This window comes from Bos grunniens, chromosome 1, assembly GCF_055505025.1.
Source record: "Bos grunniens cultivar Pamir isolate PY7600 chromosome 1, Bosgru_T2T1.0, whole genome shotgun sequence".
NCBI classification, from domain to species: Eukaryota; Metazoa; Chordata; class Mammalia; order Artiodactyla; family Bovidae; genus Bos; species Bos grunniens.
The window spans coordinates 25315924-25343139 of NC_141165.1; the positions used below are offsets into that span (position 1 = coordinate 25315924).

General features: G+C 37.6%; 1 protein-coding gene across 12 annotated transcripts in view; it reads left to right on the forward strand.

Moving 5' to 3' along the window:
- Window positions 1–27216, forward strand: part of NCK1 (NCK adaptor protein 1) — a 76875-nt gene that overhangs the window by 41758 nt on the left and 7901 nt on the right. For 6 of the 12 annotated variants that reach the window (XM_086356181.1, XM_086356426.1, XM_086356277.1 and 3 more), the window contains one exon: window positions 15287–15530. In XM_086356181.1, coding sequence (XP_086212307.1) covers window positions 15305–15530 — 226 coding nt within the window. In that variant the 5' untranslated portion in view covers window positions 15287–15304. Of the gene's footprint in view, window positions 1–15208; window positions 15531–18840; window positions 18983–27216 lie in introns of those variants that run through there. The other 6 variants (XM_086355932.1, XM_086356005.1, XM_086355791.1 and 3 more) reach the window with 3 other exon arrangements.

Sequence of the window (27216 nt, forward strand, 5' to 3'; positions counted from 1 at the left end):
AATGTGTTCTTCTTTTTCTAGTTTCTTAGGGTGGAAGCGTGAAGTGAAGTCGCTCAGTCGTGTCTGACTCTTTGCGACCCCATGGACTGTAGTCTACCAGGCTCCTCAGTCCATGGAATTTTCCAGGCAAGAGTACTAGAGTGGGTTGCCATTTCCTTCTCCAGGGGATCTTCCCAACCCAGGGATCGAACCCGGGTCTCCCACACTGCAGGCAGACGCTTTACCATCTGAGCCACCAAGGAAGCGTACATTACTGATTTGAGATCTTCTTTTCATACATCTTATAGTAGCATTTTAATGCTGTAAATTTTCTTCCAAGCAGTGCTTTAGCTTCATCCAGCAAATTTTCATTGTTGTGTTTTCATATTCATTCAGTTAAAAATATTTTCTAGTTTCTTTTGAGAAGACCCTTTGGTGCCTGAATTATTTAGAATTATTGTTTAATTTCCAAATATTTAGAGATTTTCCAGTTCCTTTCTGTTCCTAATTTCTAGTTTAATTCCTTCATGGTCAGAGAACATATGCTATGTGATTTCAGTTATTTTACACTTATTAAGGTTTGCTTTATGGTCCAGAATATGGTCTGTTTTGGTGTACTTGAAAGATTTGTGCATATATTGTGTTGAGTATAGTTTTCAATTAGATTCAGAGGGCTGATGTTTAGATCGTTTGTATCTTTGCTGCTTTTCTGTCTACTTGTTTTATGTATTATCAAGAGTAGTGTTACAGTCCCCAAGAAGAATGGTGAATTTCTTTACTTCTTTCCGTTTTAGTAGTTTTAGCTTCATGTACTTTGGAACTCTTGTTTGCTGTTGTTCAGTTGCTGAGTGGTGTCCAAGTCTTTGCGACCCCATGGACTGTAGCACACCCGGCTTTCCTTCCTTCACCATCTCCTGAAGTTTGCTCAGATTTATATCCATTGAGTCAGTGATGCTATCTAACCAACTCATCCTCTGCCACCCTCTTCTCCTTTTGCCTTCAGTCTTTTCCCAGCATCAGGGACTTTTCCAGCTCTTCACATCAAGTGGCCAAACTATTGGAGCTTCAGCTTCATCATCAATTCTTCCAATGAATATTCAGGGTTGATTTCTTTTAGAATTGACTGGTTTAATCTTGCCATCAGTCCAAGGGACTCTCAAGAGTCTTCCCCAGCACCACAGTTGGAAGGAATCAGTTCTTCGGCACTCAGCCTTCTTTATGGTCCAACTCTCACATCCACACATGACTGGAAAAACTATAGCTTTGCCTGTACAGACCTTTGTACAGGCAAAGTGACGTCTTTGCTTTTTACTATGTTGTGTAGGTTTGTCATAGCTTTTTTCCCAAGGAGCAAGCGTCTTAATTTCATGGCTGCAGTCACCATTCATAGTGATTTTGTTTGGAGCCCAAGAAAATAAACTGTGTCACTGTTTCCATTGTTTCCCCATCTATTTGTCATGCAGTGATGGGACTGGATGCCATGATCTTCGTTTTTTGAATGTTGTGTTTTAAGCCAGCTTTTTTAACTCTTTTCTTTCACTCTGATCAAGAGGCTCTTTAGTTCCTTTTTGCTGTTTGCCATTAGAGTGGTATTATCTACATATCTGAGGTTATTGATACTTCTCCCAGCAGTCTTGATTCCAGCTTGTGATTCATCCAGCGCAGCATTTTACTTGATGTACTCTGCATGTAAGTTAAATAAGTAGGGTGTCAGTATACAGCCATGTCTTACTCCTTTCCCAATTTTGAACCAGTCTGTTGTTCTGTGTCTGGTTGTAACTGTTGCTTCTTGACCTGCATATGGGTTTCTCAGGAGACAGGTAAGATGGTCTGGTATTCCCATGTCTTTAAGAATTTTCCGTAGTTTGTTTGGCATAGTCAGTGAAGCAGAAGTAGATGTTTTTCTGGAATTCCTTTGCTTTCTCTGTGAGCCAGTGAATGTTGGCAGTTTGATCTCTGGTTCCTCTGTCTCTTTGAAATCTAGCTTGTACATCTGGAATTTCTCAGTTCATGTACTGTTGAATCCTAGCTTGAAGGATTTTGAGCATAACCTTACTAGCATGTGAAATAAGCACAGTTGTATGGTAGTTTGTACATTCTTTGGCATTGCCTTTCTTTGGGATTGGAATGAAAACTGACCTTTTCCAGTCCTGTGGCCGGCCACTGCTGGGTTTTCCAAATTTGCTGACGTGTTGAGTGAAACACTTTAACATCATCATCTTTTAGGGTTTGAAATGGCTCAGCTGGAATTCTATCACCTCCATTAGCGTGGTTTGTGGTACAGCTTTCTAAGCCCCACTTGACTTCAGACACCAGGATGTCAGGCTTTAGGTGAGTGACCATATCATTGTGGATATCTGGGTCATTAAGACCTGTTTTATGTAGCTCTTCTGTGTATTCTTGCCACATCTTTTTAATCACTTCTACGTCTGTTAGATCCTTACCGTTTCTGTCCTTTATCATGCCCATCCTTGCATGAGATGTTCCCTTCCCTTGATATTTCCAATTTTCTTGAAGAGATCTCTAGTTTTCCCCATTCTGTTGTTTCCCTCTACTTCTTTGTACTGTTCATTTAAGAAGGCTTTCTTACATCTCTGCTGTTCTCTGGAAGTCTGCATTCAGTTGGGTATCTTTCCCTGAATCCCTTGCTTTTTGTTTCTCTTCTTTCCTCAGCTGTGTAACGCCTACTCACACAACCATTTTGCCTTCTTGCATTTCTTTTTCTTTGGGATGGTTTTGGTCACTGAGTCCTGTACAGTGTTACGAATCTCTGTCCATAGTTCTTCAGGCACTCTGTCTACCAGATCTACAGAATATTAGAGTGGGTTCCCATTACTTTCTCCAGGGTGTCTTCCAGACCCAGGGATCGAACCCACATCTCCTGCATTGGCAGGTGGATTCTTTGCCTCTGAGCTACTTGGGAAGCCCCTGGTAATTTTCATTCTGAAATCTATGTGGTTAGATATTAATATAGCCACTACAGCTTTCTTTTGAAATAATACATGCTTGATCCTTTTACTTTTAATCTATATAGCATCATATTTAAACTGGATTTTTGGTAACAGTTGGGTCTTATTTGTTAATTTAATCTTGTAGGTCATTTATATAATTATTGATACACTTGAGTTTTAATATTTGTCTGTTTCTTGTGTTATTTGTTCCCATTTTTCCTTTTCCTTCTTTTGGATTGAGTATTTTTTAAATATCTGTTTTAATGTATCAGTTTTTGGCTATATTTCTTTGTCCCTCTTTTTAGTAGTTGCTCTAAAGACTTTTTAGTAGTATGCTCTAAATAATATACCATATATTTAATATTTAATTTCCCCCATATTATTAAATATAAATATAGTATATTAAATTAAACATTATACTTCCCTGGTGGCTCAGTTGGTAAGGAATCTACCTGCAATGCAAGAAACCCATGTGGGTCAGGAAGATCCTCTGGAGAAGGAAATGGCTACCCGCTCCAGTATTTTTACCTGGAGAATTCTATGGACAGAGGAGCCTGGTGGGCTATTACAGTTCATGGGGTTGCTGACTTGAATGCAATTGAGTGACTAACACTTTTACCCCTTCTTCCCCCCACCCCCACCCTCCCACCTCCTCGTATATCTTTTAAGTTTATATTTTACAACTTAAGCGAGAACATAAAGCCTTAACAGCTGTTTAGGTTCCATTGCCCTATCCACTTACATGATGATTGTCATATGAATTGTACATATATAGGTTGAAAGCTCCTCCATGTAAATGTTATAATATTCCCTTTCAAGAGCTGTGTATATTTTGAAGATCTTAAGAGATGAAAATCAGTCTTATATTCACCCAGATAGTTCGCATTTTTATTACTCCTCCATCATTCCTGAAGTTTCATTTCCCTCTGATACAATTTTTTTTTTTTTTTTACTAGTTTTAGCCTTGAAACTTCTTTTACATTTCTTTTAGAGCTAGAGTGTTAGCAACAAACTGATATTATTTTGCTTCATCTGAGAATATCTTTATTTCATTTCATTCCTGAAGGATATTTTTCCTGAATATAGAATTCTGAATTTTCAGTTGTTTTCTTCCAGCATTTTAAGATATGGTTCATGGTTTCTGATGAAAAGTCATTTCATTCAAATTGCTCCCTATGTCAGGATTTTTCAACTTTAGTACTTTGGACAGGATAATTTCTTGTTGTGGAGTCCTATCCCATTTATCATAGGATGTTGAGCAGTATCTCTAGCCTGTACCCATTAGCACTCCCACCCCACGCAATGATGATAGAAAAATGACTCTGGACATTATAACATATCCCCAGGGATGTAAAATAACCCCCAGCTGAGAACCACCAACTTGTATGTAATATGTTGTTTTTCTCTGGCTGCTTTCAAGATTTTTCTTTTATTTATTGTTTTTAGCAGTTAGATTATGATGGGCTTGGACATGATTTGAATTTATCCTGTTTGGGTTTGCTTATTTTCTTGAATCTATAAGTTCTTGACTTTTGCTTACTTTTGGAAAGTTTCAACTACTGTTTCTTCCAAGTATTTTTTTCTGCACCATAGCTTTTCTTTAGGGTTTCCAAAGACATGAATAGCTTTTTTGATATTGTCTCATTGGTCCCTGAAGCCCTGTTTTTTTCTTTTTCAAAAATATTTTCCCCTCTCCGTTTTTCAGATTGGATAATTTTTATTGATCTGTCTTCAGGTTTACATAGTTTTCCCTTTGTGGTATTTTGCTGAATGGGACCCTTTAAAAAGATATGTTCATTTCCTAATCTCTGGAATTTGTGAATATTACCTTATGTGATAAACTGGTGTGATTAATTTGAGAATTTTGAGAGGAGGATAAATTCCTGGATTATCTGGTAAGCTGTAAATCCCATGACAAGTGTGCTTATAAGAGTGAGGGAGGGGGAGATTTGCGAGACAGAAGGGGAGGAGGCATTATAACCACAGGGCCAGAGTGATGCAGCCGCAAGGAATGTTACAGCTGCCAAAAGCTGAAAGAGGCAAAGTACAGGTTGTTCCCTAGAGCCTTCAGAGCTAGTACAGTTCTGTCAGCACCTTGATTTCAGACTTCTTGATTGTATCCTTGATTGAGACCTTCAGATCTGTGACAGAATAAATTTCTGGTTTTTTTAAACCACCCAGTGTGTTACAGCAGTCATAGAAAATGAATACATCTGCCATCTTGATTCTGCGTTCTATCCAGTGAAGTTTTTATTTCAAATATTGTGATTTTTTAATTCTAACATTTACATTTGATTCTATTTAATAGCAGCTTCTCAGATTTATTTTTCCATTTGAGTGTTTACCTTTACTAATGGAATACGATTATATTGGCTACTTTAAGATTTTTGATAAGTCCAACATCTGGGTTATTTATTGGTTGGCATCTATTGGTTGTCCTTTTCTTCCAATTTTCCGCCAAATTTTCTTGCTTCTTGGTATGTTGGGTAATTTGGGGTTATATACTGGACATTTAGGTGTGAGAATTTGGATCCTGTTAAAATGCTTTGGAGAATTTGCTGTTGTTTAAGCAGGCGTCGGTCTGGTTAGGTTCAGAGCAGTTTTTACTTGGTTTTGATGGACAGTAGTTCCAATATCAGTTTCAGTTTCTAAACCTTTGCTGTATTGATTGCATCTGTTTGCTGTATGCACCGGTCATGGATGGACTGGGCTTCGGCGGCATTTATTTTGTATTTCAGTTCTCAGTGCTTTTGTAATACTTCTTTGGAAATTCCATGAATGTCCAACTTGGTGGAGGTTTAGTACTTACGTTGGTTCATAATTAGAATTATAGATATTAAAGATTTCACAAGCTCAATACTAGTTGAAGTGTTAAGGATAACTTTTATTCAATAAATATTACAATAGGGAAGAGAGAATTCAACTTTGTCAAAACAAAAGGCAGGAGGCTTTTTAGAAACTGGAGTGTGCTAAGGGAAAGGCATCCAGTGGTGTTGAAGTGGGGTTGGTCCATATGCCTAGGGGAACCTGGGTTTGTAATTGTTACTTATCCAGAGGAGAAATAAACTTCTCTTTATAACAGAGGCAGTGGTGCAGGTTTTAGAGCTAAGTGAAAGTCTCTCAGTTGTGTTTGACTCTCGCGACCCTTTGGACTGTAGCCCACCAGCCTCCTCTGTCCATGGAATTCTCCAGGCCAGAATACTGGAGTGGGCCACCAAGTTAGAGCAAGGCACCCACCAAAGTTCAGTCCCTATCCTACAGGGTCTGGGAACAAGATTGAGAATTATCTTCTTGAATGTTTGTATTTTAAACAGATTGCTCTACGGTTCTTGAAAAAGCAGTTTTAGGTGGTAGACAATTATTATCTCAGAGGGGCAGAGGAAGTATTTATAATTGCAAGCTTTCTAAAGTAATTGCTCTAAGAGGGATTTCAGGGGCCTGTCATCAAGGTTTAGCTGGAACAAACAGTAAATTCTTCTGGCAACATTGAACTTTCTCAGGCAGGAAATTAAGGGGGCTGGAGGAGTCATCTTAGGGATGGAACCATAAGTTGTTGGAAACTATGCTAGTGTTTGTTCAAGTCTGTTAGTGTGAGAAGTCATTTATGACAAAGCATTTATGCTGAGAGTCTGCAGTTTTTATAGATCAAATTTGAGGCCTAGTCAAGAAGAGGGTTCAGAGGAGCCTGACTAGAATTTGGTCAAGAAGAAGTCTTTGTCATAGATTACATTCTTCTACTCTTCTTTCATGGGCGTTTTCCCCATATCCTCCAGTTCCTATAGCCAGAAAAGTTGAGTTCTCTTATTAGACGTCTGAGCACTGAAGAATTGATGCTTTCGAATTGTGATGCTGGAGAAGACTCTTGAGAGTCCTTTGGACAGCAAGGAGATCAAACCATTCAATCCTCAAGGAAATCAGCCCTGAATATTCATTGGAAGGAGTGATGCTGAAGCTCTAATACTTGGGCCACCAGATGTGAAGAGCTGACTCATTGGAAAACACCCTGATGCTGTGAAAGATTGAAGGCAAGAGGAGACAGGAATGACAGAGGATAAGATGGTTGGTTGGCATCACCGACTCAGTGGACCTGAGTTTGAACAAACTCAGGGAGATAGAGAAGGGGACAGGGAAGCCTCGTGTGCTGCAATCCATGGGGTCTCAAAGAGTTGGACATGACTTAGTGACTGAACAACAACACGTACAGTTTCAGTCTCCCATGTTGTTGCTCAGTTTTGGGCACAACTATGCCTGCCTTCAGGGTGAAGTGGTTAGAGAAAGCATAGGTGTCCCTTTGGATTCTTTTTTAAGAAAAATTATTTCTCTTTTGGTTGTGCCGCACAGCATGTGGGAAGCTAGTTCCATGACCAGGACTCAAACCCACATTCTCTGCATTGGGAGCACAGAGGCTTAACCTCTGGGCTGCCAGGGAAGTCCCCTCTCGCGGTCATAATATATATGCTCTCTCCACCATTGTGGCAGTAATGCAGAGGCACCGTTGGCGGCCTTGGCGCAGGGCTGGGAGAGGAGGGAAAGAAGAAAACCACCTCAGGGACTGAACTTACCCACTCTGGCTTTCCAGAGCCTTTCCCCCCAGTGCTTTGGCCAGGTGAGCTGCTCTTCCATATGAGGTTTTTCCTTATTGTACCTGCTGCACAGTTTCCTGTTCCACTTAGTTTTAGGTCAAAGCTAAGAAATAAAGTGTGTGTGTGTGGTGGGGTGACCAAAAAGAAATTTATTGTTCAGTCAAATTTCAAAGGAAATTTATATATTCAAAGAGAAATCTGTGTATTGATCTTTTTTTCAAGTTGATTTTCCTCTTCAAGCTACCTGTTGTATACTTCCCAGAGTCCTTAGTTAGCTGATTCTTTGCATCTTTTTCATGGAGATTTTGGTTGTGATCAGTTGGGAGAGAGGGTTTGCAGCAGGCTTATTTATAGTCATCATTCCTGAAATTAAAAATACTTGGGCCAATGATTTTTAATATTTAAAACGGTATGGAAAAGTTCACTGATAAAGTTTTAAATTCCACATTAGAAACTAGTCTTTAAGAAACTCTACTGCTTGTTGTGTTTTGGTATAGTACCAAAAAAGAATCCACAGTTATCTGAAAACACTTTTAAAATACTCTTTCCCTTTTTCCAGCTATACATTTATGTGAAACCAGGTTTTCTTTTCAGCCAAAATAATATTGATGGTGGTTTAGTTGCTAAGTCGTGTCCAATTCTTGGAACCTCATGGACTGTAGCCCACCAGGCTCCTCTGTCCATGGGATTTTCCAGGCAAGAATACTGGAGTGGATTGCCATTTCCTTCTTCAGGGGATCTTCCCGACCCAGGAATTGAACCCAGGTCTCCCACATTGCAGGCAGATTCTTTACTGACTGAGCTATGAGGGAAGCCCAAAACAACACTGTAATACAGTAAATGTAGAAACAGGAGAATCCACCTTCTATTAAATAGTCAGACATTTTTAAAAGAAACGCAAAAAATGTAAAATAATTCTACTCTTTTCATTAACGTTTTGTTTTAGAAAATATAATTTTCATTTAAAATGTTAAAACATATTGACTTAAATGTGATTATATTTAATTGAATTTAAAATGCCCTAACAATTTCTTACCTTTAATTTTCATGGTAAATATTGATAAAAGTTCTTTGAGTCTTCAGATTTTAAGTATGTGAAAGGGTTTTGAAACCAAATAGTTTGAGAATTGTTGATTTAGTAGGTAATTGGTTTCCATGTATTTATAACTTGTATATTCCTCTTCTGTTCCTTAAGAGTCAGCAGTAATCAAAAGTACATGAACTCGGGGTGGGGAGTGAAAAGAACATGTATTTGACTCCTAGTTGACTCCCAGTTTCCCCTGCTTATTTTCACAGGTTGAAAAGCCATTTAATTTCTTAATATCTGTATTATAAAGTGAGGATAATACTTTGAATGATTGTTGTGAGGGAAATGCTAGGATATGCCTGAATCATAGACCTTCAGTAAATGTTCCTTGGTGTATAGAGTTAGATAGTTTTAACAACTCTCAGCCTTTGTGAGGGTGTAGAAACCTTTCATTTTAAGCCAAAAGGTGTTCTCTAACTCAGTTCGTTGATCCCTTTCCAGTCAGAATGAAGGGTATAATTTATGAAGATTCCTAGAACAGTAAATTTCATATTGTCTTTAGTGACATATTGAAATGATTGAGTTCTTTAATTCCAACTTGGTTCTGTCCTTGTGGTAACCAGATTAGTGAGTGTGTGACGATCCAGTTTGGGAATGAGATTGGAAGTGAATTTGAAAAACAAACTAAGATGAGGAAATAAGCCCAGGAAAAAAAGACAAACAGGATGTGGGTACTATAAGGTGAGAATTATGTCAAGTGCGAGGTCCATGATGTTTATATGATGAGAGCAGGGCAGGCAGTCAGTGCGGATTAGTGGACAGCTTTATAATGGAAATCCAACACTCGGTGTCAGGGAGAAATTGGACACTGTTTGGTGAGGCTCTTCGGTTTAGGTGCTAGGCTCAAGGAAGAGACAAAAGGATAGGAATCTCATTCCTGAAAGCAAGAATGCGGGCAGAGAACATCCCAATGCAAATATTGTTAGTGTGGTTGGAAATATGGAGCTGAAGCTATTGTAGGAAACTGTGAGATATTAATTGACAGTCTTTACAACCAGCCCTCTGGGTTGGATCAAAAAAAGTGCAGTGGAGTCACTACATTTTAAATTTAGGTCATTTAAACTAAGCTTGGATAAAAGATAGCAAGAGAGAAATGGCTGTTAAAATAGTGCAAATGTTACTACTGGTAATTCTCCTCTGAGTATCTGTTCCAGGGCAAGTGTGAGATGGGAAACATTTACTTTTCTTTTCTCAGGTTGCCTCATTTGCTGTCTCTCTCATAGTGTCATGTCATTTCACTTTGTGACTTGTTCTCAAAGATGCAGAGTTTTCCCCACTATCTGAACTCTAAAGTTAGCTCTTCTATCTGGTCCTTAACTGAGAGATGGTCATCAGAGGAAAGCTAAATTATAGTGGGTTTTGTTTTTGTTTTAGAATGTAATTGTTTAAATTTTGAATGTAATTCTGCTGGAAAGCAGATTGCATTTTATATCAACCTAACTGCTCTTAAATTTTTTTATGTTACTTGCCCCATGTTCCTCGTCCATATTTTGTGTTTTGGATGCCTGTTCTGATTAGCAAGCTTTCAGTTCGTTTTCTCTATTTTTATAGTACATTTGAAAAATCAAGTAATGTGAATGAAAAATATTCAAACCACACACATATATGGAGTGTAGAGAGGGAAATGAAAGTCTTAACCACTCAGAGAGGCTACCACTGTACAGTTTGATGTGTATCCCCCTTGAACTTTTAATGTAGTAGGATTTTTTTCAAAATATCATAGTCATATTGTTTTGGAATTTGATGGTGTGATCACTTACCTAGAGCCAGACATCCTGGAATGCAAAGTCAAGTGGGCCCTAGGAAGCATCACTACAAACAAAGCTAGTGGAGGTGATGGAATTCAGTTGAACTATTTTAAATTCTAAAAGATGATACTGTGAAAGTGCTGCACTCAGTATGCCAGCAAATTTGGAAAACTCAGCAGTGGCCACAAGACTGGAAAAGGTCAGTTTTCATTCCAATCCCAAAGAAAGGCAATGCCAGAATGTTCAAACTGCCTCACAATTGCACTCATCTCACATGCTAGCAAAATAATGCTCAAAATTCTCCAAGCCAGGCTTCAACAGTACGTGAACTGTGAACTTCCACGTGTTCAAGCTGCATTTAGAAAAGGCAGAGGAACCAGAGATCAAATTGCCAACATCCATTGGATCATGGAAAAAGCAAGAGAGTTCCAGAAAAACATCTATTTCTGCTTTATTGATTATGCCAAAGCCTTTGACTGTGTGGATCACAATAAACTGTGGGAAATTCTGAAAGAGATGGGAATACCAGACCACCTGACATGCCTCTTGAGAAACCTGTATGCAGGTCAGGAAGCAGCAGTTAGAACTGGACATGGAACAACATGAAACATGGTTCCAAATTGAGAAAGGAGTACATCAAGGCTGTATATTGTCACTGTGCTTATTTAACTTATATGCAGAGTACATCATGAGAAACGCTGGGCTGGATGAAGCACAAGCTAGAATCAAGATTGCTGGGAGAAGAATCAGTAACCTCAGGTATGAAGATGACACCACCTTTATGGCAGAAAGAGAAGAGGAACTAAAAAGCCTCTTGATGAAAGTGAAGGAGGAGAGTGGAAAAGTTGGCTGAAATCTCAACATTCAGAAAACGAAGATCATGGCATCTGGTCCCATCACTTCCTGGTAAATAGATGGGGAAACAGTAAGCAACTTTATTTTGAGGGGCTCCAAAATCACTGTAGATCGTGACTGTAGCCATGAAATTAAAAGATGCTTACTCCTTGGAAGAAAAGCTATGACCAACCTAGAAAGCATATTAAAAAGCAGACATTACTTTGTCAACAAAGGTTCATCTAGTCAAAGCTATGGTTTTTCCACTAGTCATGTATGGATGTGAGAGTTGGACTATAAAGAAAGCCAAACGCCGAAGAGTGTTGGAGAGGACTCTTGAGAGTCCCTTGGACTGCAAAGAGATCCAACCAATCCATCCTGAAGGAAACCAGTCCTGAATATTCACTGGAAGGACTGATGCCGAAGCTGAAACTCCAATACTTTGGCCACCTGAAGAGAAGAACTGACTCATTTGAAAAGACCCCAATGCTGGGAAAGATTGAAGGCAGAAAGAGAGGACGACAGAGGATGAGATGGTTGAATGGCATCACCAACTCAATAGACATGAGTTTGAGTAAACTCCGGGAGTTGGCGTTGGACAGGGAGGCCTGGCGTGCTGCAGTCTATGGGGTCGCAAAGAATTGGACACGACTGAGCAACTGAACTGAACTGACCATACTTGAGTCATTATTTTAGAAGACTGGTAGGTTTTGAGTCCTTTGCAATAACCCCCCAAATGTATCTTCCTTGTAGATACAGTTGAATGCTAGGGGTTGTTGAATTCTAAATTAAAATGGATTTTTCTGAATATACTGAAGAACTTAACTTCTTTGTTGAGAAAACAGAATGCTGTTCAATAAGCAGAAGCAGAATTTATTTGCTTGCTAAACCAGGGGTAGCTATTTATGTGTAATAATCTCTCTGAAGAAAGTAGAGAGCTAATCTAGGTTCAGGAGTGACTTATGACTTAAGTTGCAACATTTCTTCTCTTTATTCTAAAAGAGTTTGTGTAAGTTGGAATTATTTGTTCCTTTTTTTGTTGTTGTTCTTTGAATTTTAATAGAATTTGCCTGTGAAACTATCTGACCCTGGTGTTTTCATTTATGGGAAGATTTCTTAATGACTAATTCAATTTTACTACTTTTGTTACTTTAATTTTTCTATAAATTTGTACATTTACTTTTTTCTCATATATATTGAGAAAGATTTTAATATTGCTGTGGCTTCTGAATGTCTAGCATCTATAATTATGACTCCTTTTTTATTTATATTTGGGTGTACTTTTTTCTTTTTTTCATTTTTAAAAAAATTTGTTGAAGTATAGTTGATTTACAAGGTTGTGTTAGTTTCTGCTGTACAGCCAAGTGGTTCAGTTTTATATATGTTCTTTTTCATATTCTTTTCCATTATGGTTTACCACAGGATATTGAATATAGATCCCTGTGTCATACAGTAGGTCCTTGTTTATCTATTCAATACATAATAGTTTGCTAATCCCAAGCTCCCTCATGCATGTGCCCCTGCCCTCGACAGCCTCGACAGTTTTTCCTCTGGGTCTGTCAGTCTATTTTATAGATAATTTCATTTATATCATTTTAAAGTAATTTTATTTTGGCTGTGATTGGTCTTCATTGCAGTGCATGAGGCTCTTTGTTGTAGCACATGGGCTTTCTCTAGCTGCAGTGGGTGGGGCTATTCTCTAGTGGTGTGCGGGTTTCTCGATGCTGTGGTTTCTCTTGTTGCGGCATGAGCACACGGGCTCAGTTGCTCTGCAACCTGTTGGATCTTATTTCCCAGTCCAGGGTTCAAACCCTTGTTCCCTGTGCTGGCAAGTGGACTCCCAACCACTGGATCACCAGGGAAGTCTCAGTGTGTCATATTTAATAAGTGATGTCATATGGTATTTGTCTTTCTCTTTCTGATGTACTTCACTCAGTGTAATAGTCTATAGGTCTAATCATGTTGCTGTACATGACATTATTTCACTCTTTTTATGGCTGAGTAGTATTCCACTGTGTATATATACCACATCTTCTTTATCCATTCCTGTTTCCATGGACATTTAGGCTATTTCCATGTCTTGGCTATTGTAAGTAATGCTGCAGTGAACATTAGGTATGTGTATCTTTTTTATTTATAGTTTTGTCTGGATATATGCTTAGGAGTGGGATTGTAGCCTCATATAACAGCTCTATTATTAGTTTCTTCTGTTTTTTTTTTTTTTTTTTGAGGAAACCTTATCTTGTTTTTCATGGTGGCTGCACCTATTTTCATTGCCACCAACAGTATAGGATTTTTCTCCACACCTTCTCTGGCATTTGTTATTTGTAGACCTTTCAATAATTGCCATTCTGACCAAGGTGAGATAGTGCTTCCTTACGGTTTTGATTTGCATTTTCTAATAATTAGTGATGTTTAGCAGTGTTGAGCATCTTTTCATGTGCATGTTGGCCATCTGTATGTCTTCTTTGGAGAAATTCATGTAGGTCTAATGCCCATTTTTTGATTTTTTTTTTTTACTGAGTTGTATGAGCTGTTTGTGTATTTTGGAAATTAAGCCCCTGCCAGTCGCATCACTCGCAGGTGTTTTCTGCCAGTCCATAGGTTATCTTTTCATTGTGCTTGTGGTATCCTTTGCTGTATAAAAGCCTGTGAGTTTGATTAGGTCCTATTTGCTTTTATTTCCATTGCCTTGGGAGACTGACCTAAGAAAATATTGGTACGATCTATGTCAGAGAATATCTTGGTTATATTCTAAGAGTTTTATGGTGTCATATCTTATATTTAAGTCTTTAAGCTATTTGAGTTTATTTTTATGTATGGCATTATGAGAGTGTGTTCTAACTTTATTGATTTACAGGTAGCTGTCCAGCTTTCCCAACACCACTTGCTGATGAGACTGTTTTTCTCCATTGCATAGTCTTCCCTCCTTTGTTGAAGATTAATTGACCATAGATGTGTGGGTTTATTTCTGGGCTCTCTATTCCTTTTTTCATTTTTTAGTCTTGTCAGAACTATGTCCATTTTTTAGTCATATCTAACTTTGTTTTGAGCCTTTCTTCTATGTCTTTTTGCTTTCTGTTTCATTAAATTCTGCTTTTATTTTTATTATTTCCTTTTACCTGGTTTTCTTTATGTTCTTTTATAACTGAAGACAGATGATCCGTTCATTAATTTATTTTTAACTTTTCTTATTTTTCTGATGTAACTATGTATAACTACAGATCTCTTTTTTATATTCTCCTTTGCTGCATCACACAAAGTTATTCGTATAGTCTTTAATTTTACTTACAAGTATTTTCAAAATTCTGTTAAGATTTCTTCTCTGGCTCATCAGTGTTTGTTGTTATTGTTTTGCTCAGTCGTGTCTGACTTGGCGACCCCATGGACTATAGCCCACCAGGTTCTTCTGTCCGTGGGATTCTCCAGGCAAGAATACTGGAGTGGGTTGCCATTTCCTTCTCCACATCAGTTTTTAGAAGTTTCTAGACCTATAAGATTTTTTAAAAGCTATCTTTTTGTTAGGATTGTCAAAGAATATGACTTAAGATACCAAGTACACAAAAAATGTGTAGAGATTTTTATGGCATTTGATTGGATTTTGTACATACTCTTGTTTGTGTTCTTCTGTTTGGAGGTTATATTTGTGTATGTTTATTGCATCATACTTAATAGTTATGATGTCAGTTCTTCTTTAACCTTTCTAATTTTTTGTCTTCTTAATTTACTACTGAGATAAATATGTTAAAAGTTAAACCTTTACGACAATGGATTTGTCAGTTTTTTCTTGTTTTGTCAATCTATTTTGAACCCATATTAATAGGTACACATAAGCTTAGCTGTTTTGTATATTGAATAAAACCTTTTATCAGGATATAGTGACTTTCCTTATCACTAGTGATAGCTTTGCCTTAAAGTCTTTTTGTATGTTATTAATATATCTATACCAGTTCTGTATTGATTAGTATTTGCCTGGTATTTTAATTTTTTTCCCTATTTTTATTTTTTAACCATTCACTACTTTAGGTTCTTCGGTGTGTTTCTCTTGACAAGCATGTGGACAACTTCTCACCCTTACATAAAATATTTTCTGTGTGGTTGCAGCGCAGAAGGTGCTGAAAAATGGCAGAAGAGGTGGTGGTGGTAGCCAAGTTTGATTATGTGGCCCAGCAAGAGCAAGAGCTGAACATCAAGAAGAATGAGAGACTGTGGCTTCTGGATGACTCAAAGTCCTGGTGGCGAGTTCGAAATTCCATGAATAAAACGGGTTTTGTGCCTTCTAACTATGTGGAAAGGAAAAACAGTGCTCGGAAAGCATCTATCGTAAAAAACCTAAAAGATACCTTAGGTAAGTTATTTTTGTTTTAAAACAAGAACAGCGATACTTTCTTTCTAATTAATGCTAGAAATTCATTCTTTGTACAGAATTTTGGCATCAGTGGGCAGAACTGACTAGAACATCCCAAGCTGGGATTTCAGCTAGGCGAGATAAGTTTGGCTCATAGCAAGTGTATTCAAGTCAGGTGTGTTCAAAAAGACCAGTGAAGGTCATTTTCTGTAAATCTAGCTAGTGGAACGCACTCTTGATTTTCTGTCAGGGGCTCCTTGAACCGTAGGTACCTATTGGAGTTTAGACAGATTCTCCATATAATTGAGATGGGGATAAATGAATGAGATGCAGAATATCCTCCTTGTCATTAAGGTCACTTATTTTACAGGATACATTGATGGATTTTACATCTAATGGCTTTAGTTCAGTTCAGTTCAGTTGCTCAGTCATGTCCGACTCTTTGTGACCCCATGAATTGCAGCATGCCAGGCCTCCCTGTCCATCACCAGCTCACGGAGTTTGCTCAGACTCATGTCCATCGAGTCGGTGATGCCATCCAGCCATCTCATCCTCTGTCTTCCCCTTCTCCTCCTGCCCCCAATCCCTCCCAGCATCAGAGTCTTTTCCAATGAGTCAGCTCTTCGCATGAGGTGGCCAAAGTACTGGAGCTTCAGCTTTAGCATCATTCCTTCCAAAGAACACCCAGGACCAATCTCCTTTAGAATGGACTGGTTGGATCTCCTTGCAGTCCAAGGGACTCTCAAGAGTCTTCTCCAACACCACAGTTCAAAAGCATCAATTCTTCGGCACTCAGCCTTCTTCACAGTCCAACTCTCACATCCGTACGTGACCACTGGAAAAACCATAGCCTTGACTAGACGGACCTTTGTTGGCAAAGTAATGGCTCTGCTTTTGAATATGCTATCTAGGTTGATCATAACTTTCCTTTCAAGGAGTAAGCGTCTTTTAATTTCATGGCTGCAGTCACCATCTGCAGTGATTTTGGAGCCCAAAAAAATAAAGTCTGACACTGTTTCCAGTGTTTCCCCATCTATTTCCCATGAAGTGATGGGACCAGATGCCATGATCTTAGTTTTCTGAATGTTGAGCTTGAAGCCAACTTTTTCACTCTCCTCTTTCACTTTCATCAAGAGGCTTTTGAATTCCTCTTCACTTTCTGCCATAAGGGTGGTGTCATCTGCATATCTGAGGTTATTGATATTTCTCCCGGCAATCTTGATTCCAGGTTGTGCATCTTCTAGCCCAGCGTTTCTCATGATGTACTCTGCATATAAGTTAAATAAGCAGGCTGATAATGGCTTACATTTTGATATTTGCTTTTAAAAACAAACTCATTTTGTTCTTATGTTTGATAAAAGAGTTTTAAGTTGTGGATCATTGCCATATATTAGCATCTACAAAGCTTATCTTTCTTATTTTGTTTCTCTTCTTTCTTCCTGTAACTGTAAATTTTGTTTTTACTGACCTTCCCTTAGGGCCATAAATAGGGGAATCTACTTCATGTTCGGCTTGGCCAAGCTGTGATAGGAAGGAAATATGCACAGATGAGAACCAGTCTGTCTCTCTCTTTTTAAAAAATTCTCCTTAGCTAACAGGAAGGAACTGGGAGGGACATAATTTCCCTCAGGTATTTAGGCAAGCATGCTGTTACTTAATAGTTCTTGGTGTATATGTAGAAGAAAAAGTATAATTTCTCCTTGAAAAAGATAGTTTGACAATAATGTGACTTTGAAGAATAATGTGACATGATTGAACATGGAGTATTATTGACTGCTTTATATTAATTTTTATTTCTTACTCAGCATTATTGTTATTCTGTTCTAAAGGTAATTTAATAAATGAAGTTATTATCCACACATTTAAATGCTTTAACTAGGCTTACCTTTTTTTTTTTTTTTTGAGATTTTTGAGGTCATTGTTATTAGTTAATTATTTAATATTAGTTTTTAAATGGAAGACAGTTGGAAAGAGATTGTCCTTGAATGGTTGAAGAGATCAAAGTTAGAATCAGGAATACTTATGATTTTGTAAATAATTAGATATTTATTTAAAGTATATTGATTAAGGGTGTTTGAGAAAATTAAGGTGACTTCTGTCAAAATATGCTTTATAGTGATGAAGGCACAGAAAGGACTAAGGACACACCTAGATAAACTTTCATGTCCTTTAAAAAAGGATAGTGGTATCCTGAGATATAGCAGAGGTGACGGTAATTAACAAAAGACAGTGAAAAAACTAATATAGAGCAAGGAGAAAATCCCAGTTTTAGATACAACTTCATATAAATTGCAAAAGCTTTAGTAGATACAGTTTTTGTTATTAATACTCCTGGGAAACCTTCCATACTATTTTCTGATATTATTGAGACAGTTTTAGCTGTCTCAAGACTGTATCTTTTTAACTGTCTTGAGACTGTATTATTGAGACTGTTATCTATTTAAGTTCTAGGCTTAATATCATTGTATTATATTACAGTTATTGCCGTCTATTCCAAAGTACTTGGAAACATTCTGTTTTAAGGTAGTGACCTACAGTTAGCCTGTATAATGATGTAAATCCAGTTTTTGCCTTGGGTGGACAGCCTTCTCCCCTTTCTCCAGGTTTCTGAATCCTGTTTTGGTAACTTAAATGTTCCATATAACTAATGGATTTGTTTCACAATGATTGTGCTGATGGAGATATTGTTCGAAGGTTAAGAAAAAAAAGGAGAAAACAAAGAAAAGAATGAATACATGATGAGAAATAGAAAAATAGTACAGATGAATGTAGTTCCAGGGCGGGAATAGAGATTCAGACATAAAGAACTCTGGGAGAAGAGGTTAGGAAAGGGGAGGGTGGGATGAACTGGGAGATTAGGTTTTGACAGAAATACACTTAGATGTGTGAAACAGATAGCTAGTGGGAACCTGCAGAGCAGCACAGGGAGCTCAACTTGGTGCTCTGTGATGACCTCAATGGGTGGGTTGGGGGTGTAGGATCAAGGGAGCTCCAAGAGGGAGGGGATATAGATATACATATTGCTGATTCACTTTGTTGTACAACAGAAACTAACGCAACATTGTAAAGTAATTCTACTCCAATTAAAAAAGAATGAATACATGAATATATTTTCAACTACTGAAAAAAATATGCTTTAAATATGTGCTTTAAAACTTTTTCCAAAATAAATCTGAATAGTAAGGTCATATTTGTGGCCATCATGATATCCTTGTTTTATAAGTTCTGTTAGCATTCAGGGAAAGAATGTTTTGGCAAGAGGAAAGCCTTAGGAAAACTTTCTATTGCCTGGGTGTGGGCCAAGTCACATGGATGGGGTGTGGGGAGTTTCAGTGTTGCAGAACCAGGAAGTTAACTGAAAATTATCCTGCTGTATTAACAAACTAACGAAAGAGAACACGGGATTTTTTTTTTCAAGATGAATTGGCTAAAGGTGTTTAAAGATTTTTTCAGTAAGTGAATCTGTTTATTATATCTATAGCTTTCTTGTTTTTGAATTAGAATTTTCAGTTTGTGAATTTAAAGGAAAACTGTAAGGAGAGAACATGGTGGGTTTATATAGGCTGGTGCTTTATGTTTGTGAATCATAAGCTAAGTGATTGGCAGTACATCAGATATTAATAGCTTTGACTTGATAAGTAAAATAATTTCAAAATTTTAATATCAGTATTTCAATAACAAATAGAAAAAGTATAAATGATTTGACTTTGATGTAGTTCTCTGAACTTAGCGTAGACATTTGAAATGAACTAAATAAATTGTAAACATTTTAGGAGGAGAAAAAGGATTTAAGTGAGCAAGTTCCTTCATCCTCAGCATTTGAAGTAACATGATACTGTTACTGCTTTTTACTTAGACTTGAGAGGACTGATGTAGAAGATAATGCTTAATGAAAGCACCAGTATAGAGGGTATTTTAATTTAATCAGTGTCAGATTGCTAGAAATTGCTGTTTTGGTTAATGTGAGATTTGATAGTTTGAAATGAATTGTGAGAGCAGCTGCATACAAAGAATTTGAAAACATTGACAGAAAATAGTGAACTTGGATTGCTTTGAGTCGAGGTTTTAAAGTGATTCTGATACTAACAAAGAACCTAAATTGTGGATCTGCTGATAGCCTTTGTATACTCCTGTGATAGTGAACTTGATTTGGTCTCTTTGAACAGTTGCTCAGTGGTTCTAGAAAAATGAACAGAGAAATTGTTGTAGAACTCTCTTATGTGTAAGGAGTCTAAGGAAACAGAGTAACCTGTCAGGAGATTTTGGGGCAAAGAGCAAAATGGAAAGGGATCAGGCACTTCATTGTCAAAAAAGCTATAATTATAATATTAAGACTCATTCATTTTTTTTCGGTAACTTTGGTGGCCAGATGAATCCTTCTGGAATATGTCTCTCTTGGTTACTTTTTGGGGAGTTGTTAAAATTTTAGATCCATTTTTGGGGGTTAGTTTTCCTTTTAAAGAGTTTATTCATTCATTCATTTATCAACATTTTTATTGAGAACCTACCTACTGTAGGCCAGATAAAAACTAACTGTTACAGAACTTAGATTCTGATGGGGAGGTAGGTTACGGTTATGTATTGTTAATATTTCTTAAGTTTGATTTTAAGTGATACTGACCATAAACCAACTAGAAGTGATGTAAAAAGGATATACTGTATCACTGATACAGTGATTTAATATATACCATCAATATAATATAAAATTATCATTCTATTGAATCTTAGAAAGTTGATAGTTATTCTTAAATACATTTGTAGACTTAGAGTCAGGATTTGAGATTGATAGCCAAAGTATTTGTTCCTCACTGCTTACAGTAAGCCGAAATTTTACTAATTTAGTTTTATAGCTTGTTAGAATAGAAATAGGCTATTCACCTACTGTTTTCCCTGAACGGACTTGAAACATAGAGGAAACAATATTTGTGCTCCTTGTGTGGTAGGCAACTTAGAACCCTTGAGAACAGAAAGGGCATTGTTTCAGATAAAGCAGAGAATAATAAAAAGCAGTAATTTATCTTATTTCATATAAATCAGGTAAACTGATAAAAATACAAAAAAATATTAAATAAAAACCTCTGTTGGAAAGAACATCATTTATAATATTTAGAATTCCTTCATTCTCCTCCCAGATATATCAGTTATTAGCCATGTGGCCAAGGGTGTATAACTTTCCTGATTTCCTGTTTCTTATTTGTAAAGGAGAGAGTTGGGCAAGACCAGATGATCTTGGAAATTCCCTACTGACTCTGAAAGTCTTATAGTCCTGGTACACAGCTGATCAGCCTTATGTGTATCATAGAAATCAGGGGGAAATCCATAAGGGAGAAGCTGGTTTTTAAGAAATAGGAACATAACAGAATTATAGTTCCCTAAAGAATTAGCAAGGATCAGTATTATTCTTTTATTTTTGCTGTGCCGGGTCTTCATTGTGGCACACAGGCTTCTCTTGTTGCAGAGCACGTGGGGCTCCGTAGTTGAGGCATGTGGGCTTAACTGCACACAGCATATGGGATTTTCATTCACTGACCAGGGATTGGACCCACCTCTCCTGCATTAGAAGGGGGATTCTTAACCACTGGACCACCACGGAAGTGCCCCCCGTCAGACTCATTCTGTCGAGCATTTATTTACTGTGTGATTTAGATGGAGGCGAAATGACATCCTTAAAGTAAAGACCTAATGATGAAAGTGTAACTAGTACATTGAGTTCAGAAATACATTCGAAAGCTAAAAACTGAGAAACAGATTAATAGAGACAGACATTAATGTAAAAGGCTACATTAACTTTTTAAAAGGGATTGAAAAATTGCTGAGAATCTGTCCTGGCAGTGGTTTACATGAGTAAAAGACTTAGCAGGAGCTGCTGTGATAATGTATGTGCTAAAAAAACTCTCAACATGTTATATGATGGTATTGATTCAAATTTATGAGGTGCTCAGGTGAAGGGCTGCAGTGTGTGCTGGCCAAATAAAACATGACATAGTCTATTCATTTTGGGGAGCTATACTTTAACAGGGGTTTTGAGAAACCCAGGTGCTTCCAAATACTGGCATAAGGTTTATCAAAGGATTTGGAAACCAGGTTACATAATGAATAATTAATCGGTACAAAGATTTGCCTTAACTATCCTATAGGAGAGGACAACCATTTTATAAAGATGGAATATTCACAGTGCTTCACTAGATTCTTAAAAACTTTTGAGGAGTTAATAGTACATTGTTTTGGTCAAGAAATGGTGCTATAGGAAGAAAGAAGACCAGTGGATTGGAGTGGAAGGGGAAGAGTGTGAGTGAGGGGAAGATTGAAAGCTATACTAATGCTTTTGGTTTTTTTAAACAAAGCTAATGATAAAAATGACTACCTCAGAGTTATGCACATCCTGAGTTCATGAACCTGAGTATTTCCCTCCCAACCCTGGCCACGTCCAGCTATTTCATGCTATAGTAAAAAAATAAAATAATAAAAATAGTAAAGAGAAATAAATAAAATAATAAAAATAGTGGGAAAAAAAGTATAGTAAAAAAAATGCTTATTTTTGAAAAAATAAATTCCGGAAGCACTAGGAGGTAGGAAAATATTGATAATAGTCACCATTGATTGAGTGCCCGCTGTATGCTGTGTATGCACTGTGCTGAGTGCTTTCCATATAAACTTTTAAAAATTCGTTACAAAATTTTTCTGAGATAGGTAGTTACTACGCACTACATTTCACAAACAAGGAAACTAGAGTTTAAAGAAGATTAAATAACTTGACCAAGCTCTGATTAATCTGTAAGTAGCACCATTGAAATTTAAACTTAGGGTCTCTTGTTAAAGAGTTTTCCTAGTGCACACATTACATTTATGACTATAGTGTTAGAGTCAGATAAGTAATGGATTGGCAGGATTTGCTGCAAAAGGGTCTGATTAAAATTAGGATTGTGGTGAACCAGCTGAAGTTGAGAAAAATTTAGAAAAGATTATACATTAATCTGAAGGAGCCTACTTGTTGTTGTGATGTGATGTGAAAGTCACTCAGTCGTGTCTGACTGTTGCGACCCCATGGACTATACAGCCCATGGAATTCTCCAGGCCAAAATACTGGAGTGGGTAGCCTTTCCCTTCTCCAGGGGATCTTCCCAACCCAGGTCTCCTGCATTGCAAGCAGATTATTTACCAGCTGAGCCACAAGGAAGCCCAAGAATACTGGAGTGGGTAGCCTATCCCTTCTCTAGCAGATCTTCTCTGCATTGCAGGCGGATTGTTTACCAACTGAGCTATCCAGGAAGCCCTGTGTTGTTGGAATGATCTAATTGTTGATTATAACATACTTGAGAAATTGAGATACTAATACTTTACATTTGTATAATTTTGTAAAGTGCATTTGCATCTACTCTCTTATTGATAAAACATGAGATTAGAAGGAATGTTTTTAAGCAGTGGAAACAAGCCCTAAAGATTTGTAAGCAGGGGAAAAAGCAGACTATCAATTTTGCATGCATTTGTATTATCCACATGATAAACAGGACTTTGTGTTGCACAGAAAACAGATATTCTAAGTTTATATTTTCTGTGAACTGTTTCTGGCCTCTAAGATTAAAATAAGTTGTTTTGATTGTTTCCCACTTGGGATTTAATTGTTGGGTCTGTCTAGAAATTCTTCATTCTTTTTTTGGACAAGGTATAATTAGTCTTAGACCATTTATCTTTTTCAGAATCAAAAAAATATTTTAGAACTAGTCTTCATTTTCAGATTTAAATTTTGCATTTGCTTATATCAATATTCAATTTAATCAATTTAATAAACCCATTGATCATCTTCCATCTGTACAGTTATAAGTAGTATATAGGAAATGCAAAAGATCAGTGAGATAGTAAAATGATCCTCTCCGAAAGCTTATATTCTTGTAGATAGGGTTAAAAGATAAATACAGGAAATGCTAGCATACAAGTACCTCAGAAATACAGAATACTAAATAAAAATATTTTTTTAAAAAGGAGAGCTTATATATCATGGGAGTTGAGGATGGAGAATGAAGGATGTTGAAAAACACAAAGCAAGAAGATAATAAAGTTGTTATTTGAAATGACGCTTCTTGAATGGGTAGATTCTTTAAAAGACAGAATTTTTAATAAGGTTTTGGGAAAAGTCATGAATTAGATATTTCCACATTTTTATTAAACTTTAGAGTAGTTTCAATGCAGGGCGTTACAGAAAGATGCTTTTATTTAACACTTAACTCCTGTGTACTGTGCTATTACATTATTGTATTCAGTTCTCATAACACTCATGATAAGTGCTGTTTACAAGCTCCAAAAAGTGAAATAGCTTCCTCAAGATGGCATGGTTAATAAGACACATACCTGGGATGTGAACCCAAAGGCCTATAATGTTTCAAGGCCTCTACTGTTTTCTATAGTCTATAACATAAGCCTGGAAATGAAGGTTTGAAGACAGTCTGTAGAGGACTGTAGACTCTAGGCACAGTTGTTGTTGTTTAGTCACTAAGTCCTGTCCGACTCTTGTGATCCCATGGACTGTAGCCTGTCAGGCTCTTCTGTCCATGGGATTCTCCAGGCAAGAATACTGGAATGGGTTGTCATTTCCTTCTCCAGGGGATCTTCCCGACACAGAAATTGAACCCGGGTTCTCCTGCATTACAGGCAGATGATTTAACAACTGAGCTGTGAGGGAAGCTCTAGGCACAGTATTTCTTGTAATTTATTAGGCAGAAGAGCCACTATTGGCTTTTGCGTAATCAGTTCAGTTTAGTCGCTCAGTTGTGTCTAACTCTTTGAGACCCCATGGACTGCAGCACGCCAGGCTTCCCTGTCCATCACCTACTCCTGGAGCTTGTTTAAACTCATGTCCATCAATTCGGCGATGCTATCCAGCCTCCATCCATCTCATCCTCATTCCCTCCTCCTCCTGCCTTCAGTCTTTCCCAGCATCAGGATCTTTTCCAATGAGTCAGTTTTTCACATCAGGTGGCCAAAGTATTGGAGCTTCAGCTTCAGCATCAGTCTTTCCAATGAATATTCAGGACTGATTTCCTTTAGGATTGACTGGTTTGATCTCCTTGCAGTCCAGAGGACTCTCAAGAGTCTTCTCTAGCACCACAGTTTGAAGGCATCAGTTCTTCAGTGCTTAGCTTTATAGTCCAACTCTCACATCCATAGATTACTACTGGAAAAACTATAGCTTTGAGAAGATGGACCTTTGTTGGTAAAGTAATGTCTCTGCTTTTTAATATGTTGTCTAGGTTGGTCATAGCTTTTCTTCCGGGGAGCAGGCATCTTTTAATTTCATGGCTGCAGTCACTGTTCATAGTGATTTTGGAGCCAAGAAAATAAAGTCTGTCACTGTTTCCATTGTTTCCCCATCTGTTTGCCATGAAGTGATGGGACTGGATGCCATGATCTTTGTTTTTTGAATGTTGAGTTTTAAGCCAGCTTTTTCACTCTTATGTTTCACTTTCAAGAGGCTCTTTAGTTCCTTTTCGCTTTTTGCCATAAGGGTGTTATCATCTGCATACCTGAGGTTATTGATATTTCTCCCTGCAATCTTGATTCCAGCTTGTGCTACAATAGGTCATGTAATTGTAGCTGTAATATAAAGTTAGACTGGATGATATGGGTGATGGGTTTAAGTCAGATAGACTGGATTAGTAAAAGAAAAAGGAAAAGAAAACTAGAGGGTAGTGACGGCTCAAGCACAACATGGGCCTGAACTAGAACATGAATAGTAGAAATGGAAAGTTTTGGCAGAAAGGACATATGATGACTTTAAGAAATTGACGTGGGAATCTTTTAAGAAAGTAATTTTTATAATGTATAGTTCATGAAGGTAATTAACCATTTTTAAGTGTATAATTCAGCGTTATTAGTTCATTAACAGTGTTGTGCAACCATCGCATCTGTCTAATTCCAGACTATTTTCATCACTCCAAAAGGAAACCCTATTCCCATTCAACAGTTGCTCCCATTACTCCTTCTCTTCAGCCCCTGGCGACCACTAATCGTCTTTCTGTCTGTACAGAGTTACCTACTCTGGCTATGTTGTTTAATATGTAATCATTATATGACATAACCAGAGTAGATAATATAGAATCATACAATATTAACCTTTTGTGTCGAGTTTCTTTCACTCAGCACACTGTTTTTGAGTAATTTTTATGATGTAAAGTTCATAAAGTTAATTAACCATTTTAAAGTGTATAATGTTGTAGCATGTATCACTGCCTCTTCCCTTTTATGGCTGAATATTGCCTTTAGGATGGACTGGACTGGTTGGATCTCCTTGCAGTCCAAGGGACTCTCAAGAGTCTTCTCCAACACCACAGTTCAAAAGCATCCATTCTTAGGCACTCAGCTTTCTTCACAGTCCAACTCTCACATCCATACATGACCACTGGAAAAACCATAGCCTTGACTAGATGGACCTTTGTTGGCAAAGTAATGTCTCTGCTTTTGAATATGCTATCTAGGTTGGTCATAACTTTCCTTCCAAGGAGTAAGCATCTTTTAATTTCATGGCTGAAATCACCATCTGCAGTGATTTTGGAGCCCAAAAAAGTAAAGTCTGACACTGTTTCCCCATCTATTTGCCGTGAAGTGATGGGACCAGATGCCATGATCTTAGTTTTCTGAATGTTGAGCCATAAGCCAACTTTTTCAGTCTCCTCTTTCACTTTCATCAAGACCATCCTAAAGGAGATCAGTCCTGGGTGTTCATTGGAAGGTCTGATGCTGAAACTCCAATACTTTGGCCATCTCATGTGAAGAGTTGACTCATTGGAAAAGACCCTGATGCTGGGAGGGATTGAGGGCAGGAGGAGAAGGGGATGACAGAGGATGAGATGGCTGGATGGCATCACCGACTCGATGGACATGAGTTTGGGTGAACTCTGGGAGTTGGTGATGGACAGGGAGGCTTGGCGTGCTGCGATTCACGGGGTCGCAAAGAGTCGGACACGACTAACTGACTGAACTGAACTGAATGTTGCCTTATATGGGTATATACCACGTTTTTGTTTATCCATCCATCTGTTGATGTACATTTGGGTGGTTTCTTCATTTTGATTATTGTGACTAGGAAGCTGTGAACATTTGTACACAAGTATTTGTTTTAATTCCTGTTTTTGGTTCTTTTGAGTATATACCTAGGAGTGGAATTATGGTAGTTCTGTATTTAACATTTGAGGAACCATCACCTGTTTCCCTTGGCATTTGTACGATTCTGCATTTTGACCAGTAGTGTAAAAGGGGTTCCAGTTTCTACATATCCTCATCAACACTTATTTTCCTTTTTTTTTTTTTGGTTTGGTTTAATTTGGTTTTATTATTCCAATCCCAAAGAAAGGCAATGCCAAAGAATGCTCAAACTACCGCACAATTGCACTCATCTCACGCTAATAAAGTAACACTCAAAATTCTCCAAGCCAGGCTTCAGCAATTCGTGAACCATGAACTTCTAGATGTTCAAGCTGGTTTTAGAAAAGGCAGAGGAACCAGAGATCAAATTGCCGACATTCACTGGATCATCAAAAAAGCAAGAGGAGTTCCAGGAAAACATATTGACTATGCCAAAGCCTTTGACTGTGTGGATCACAATAAACTGTGGAAAATTCTTCAAGAGATGGGAATACCAGACCTCCTGACCTGCCTCTTGAGAAACCTGTATGCCGGTCAGGAAGCAACAGTT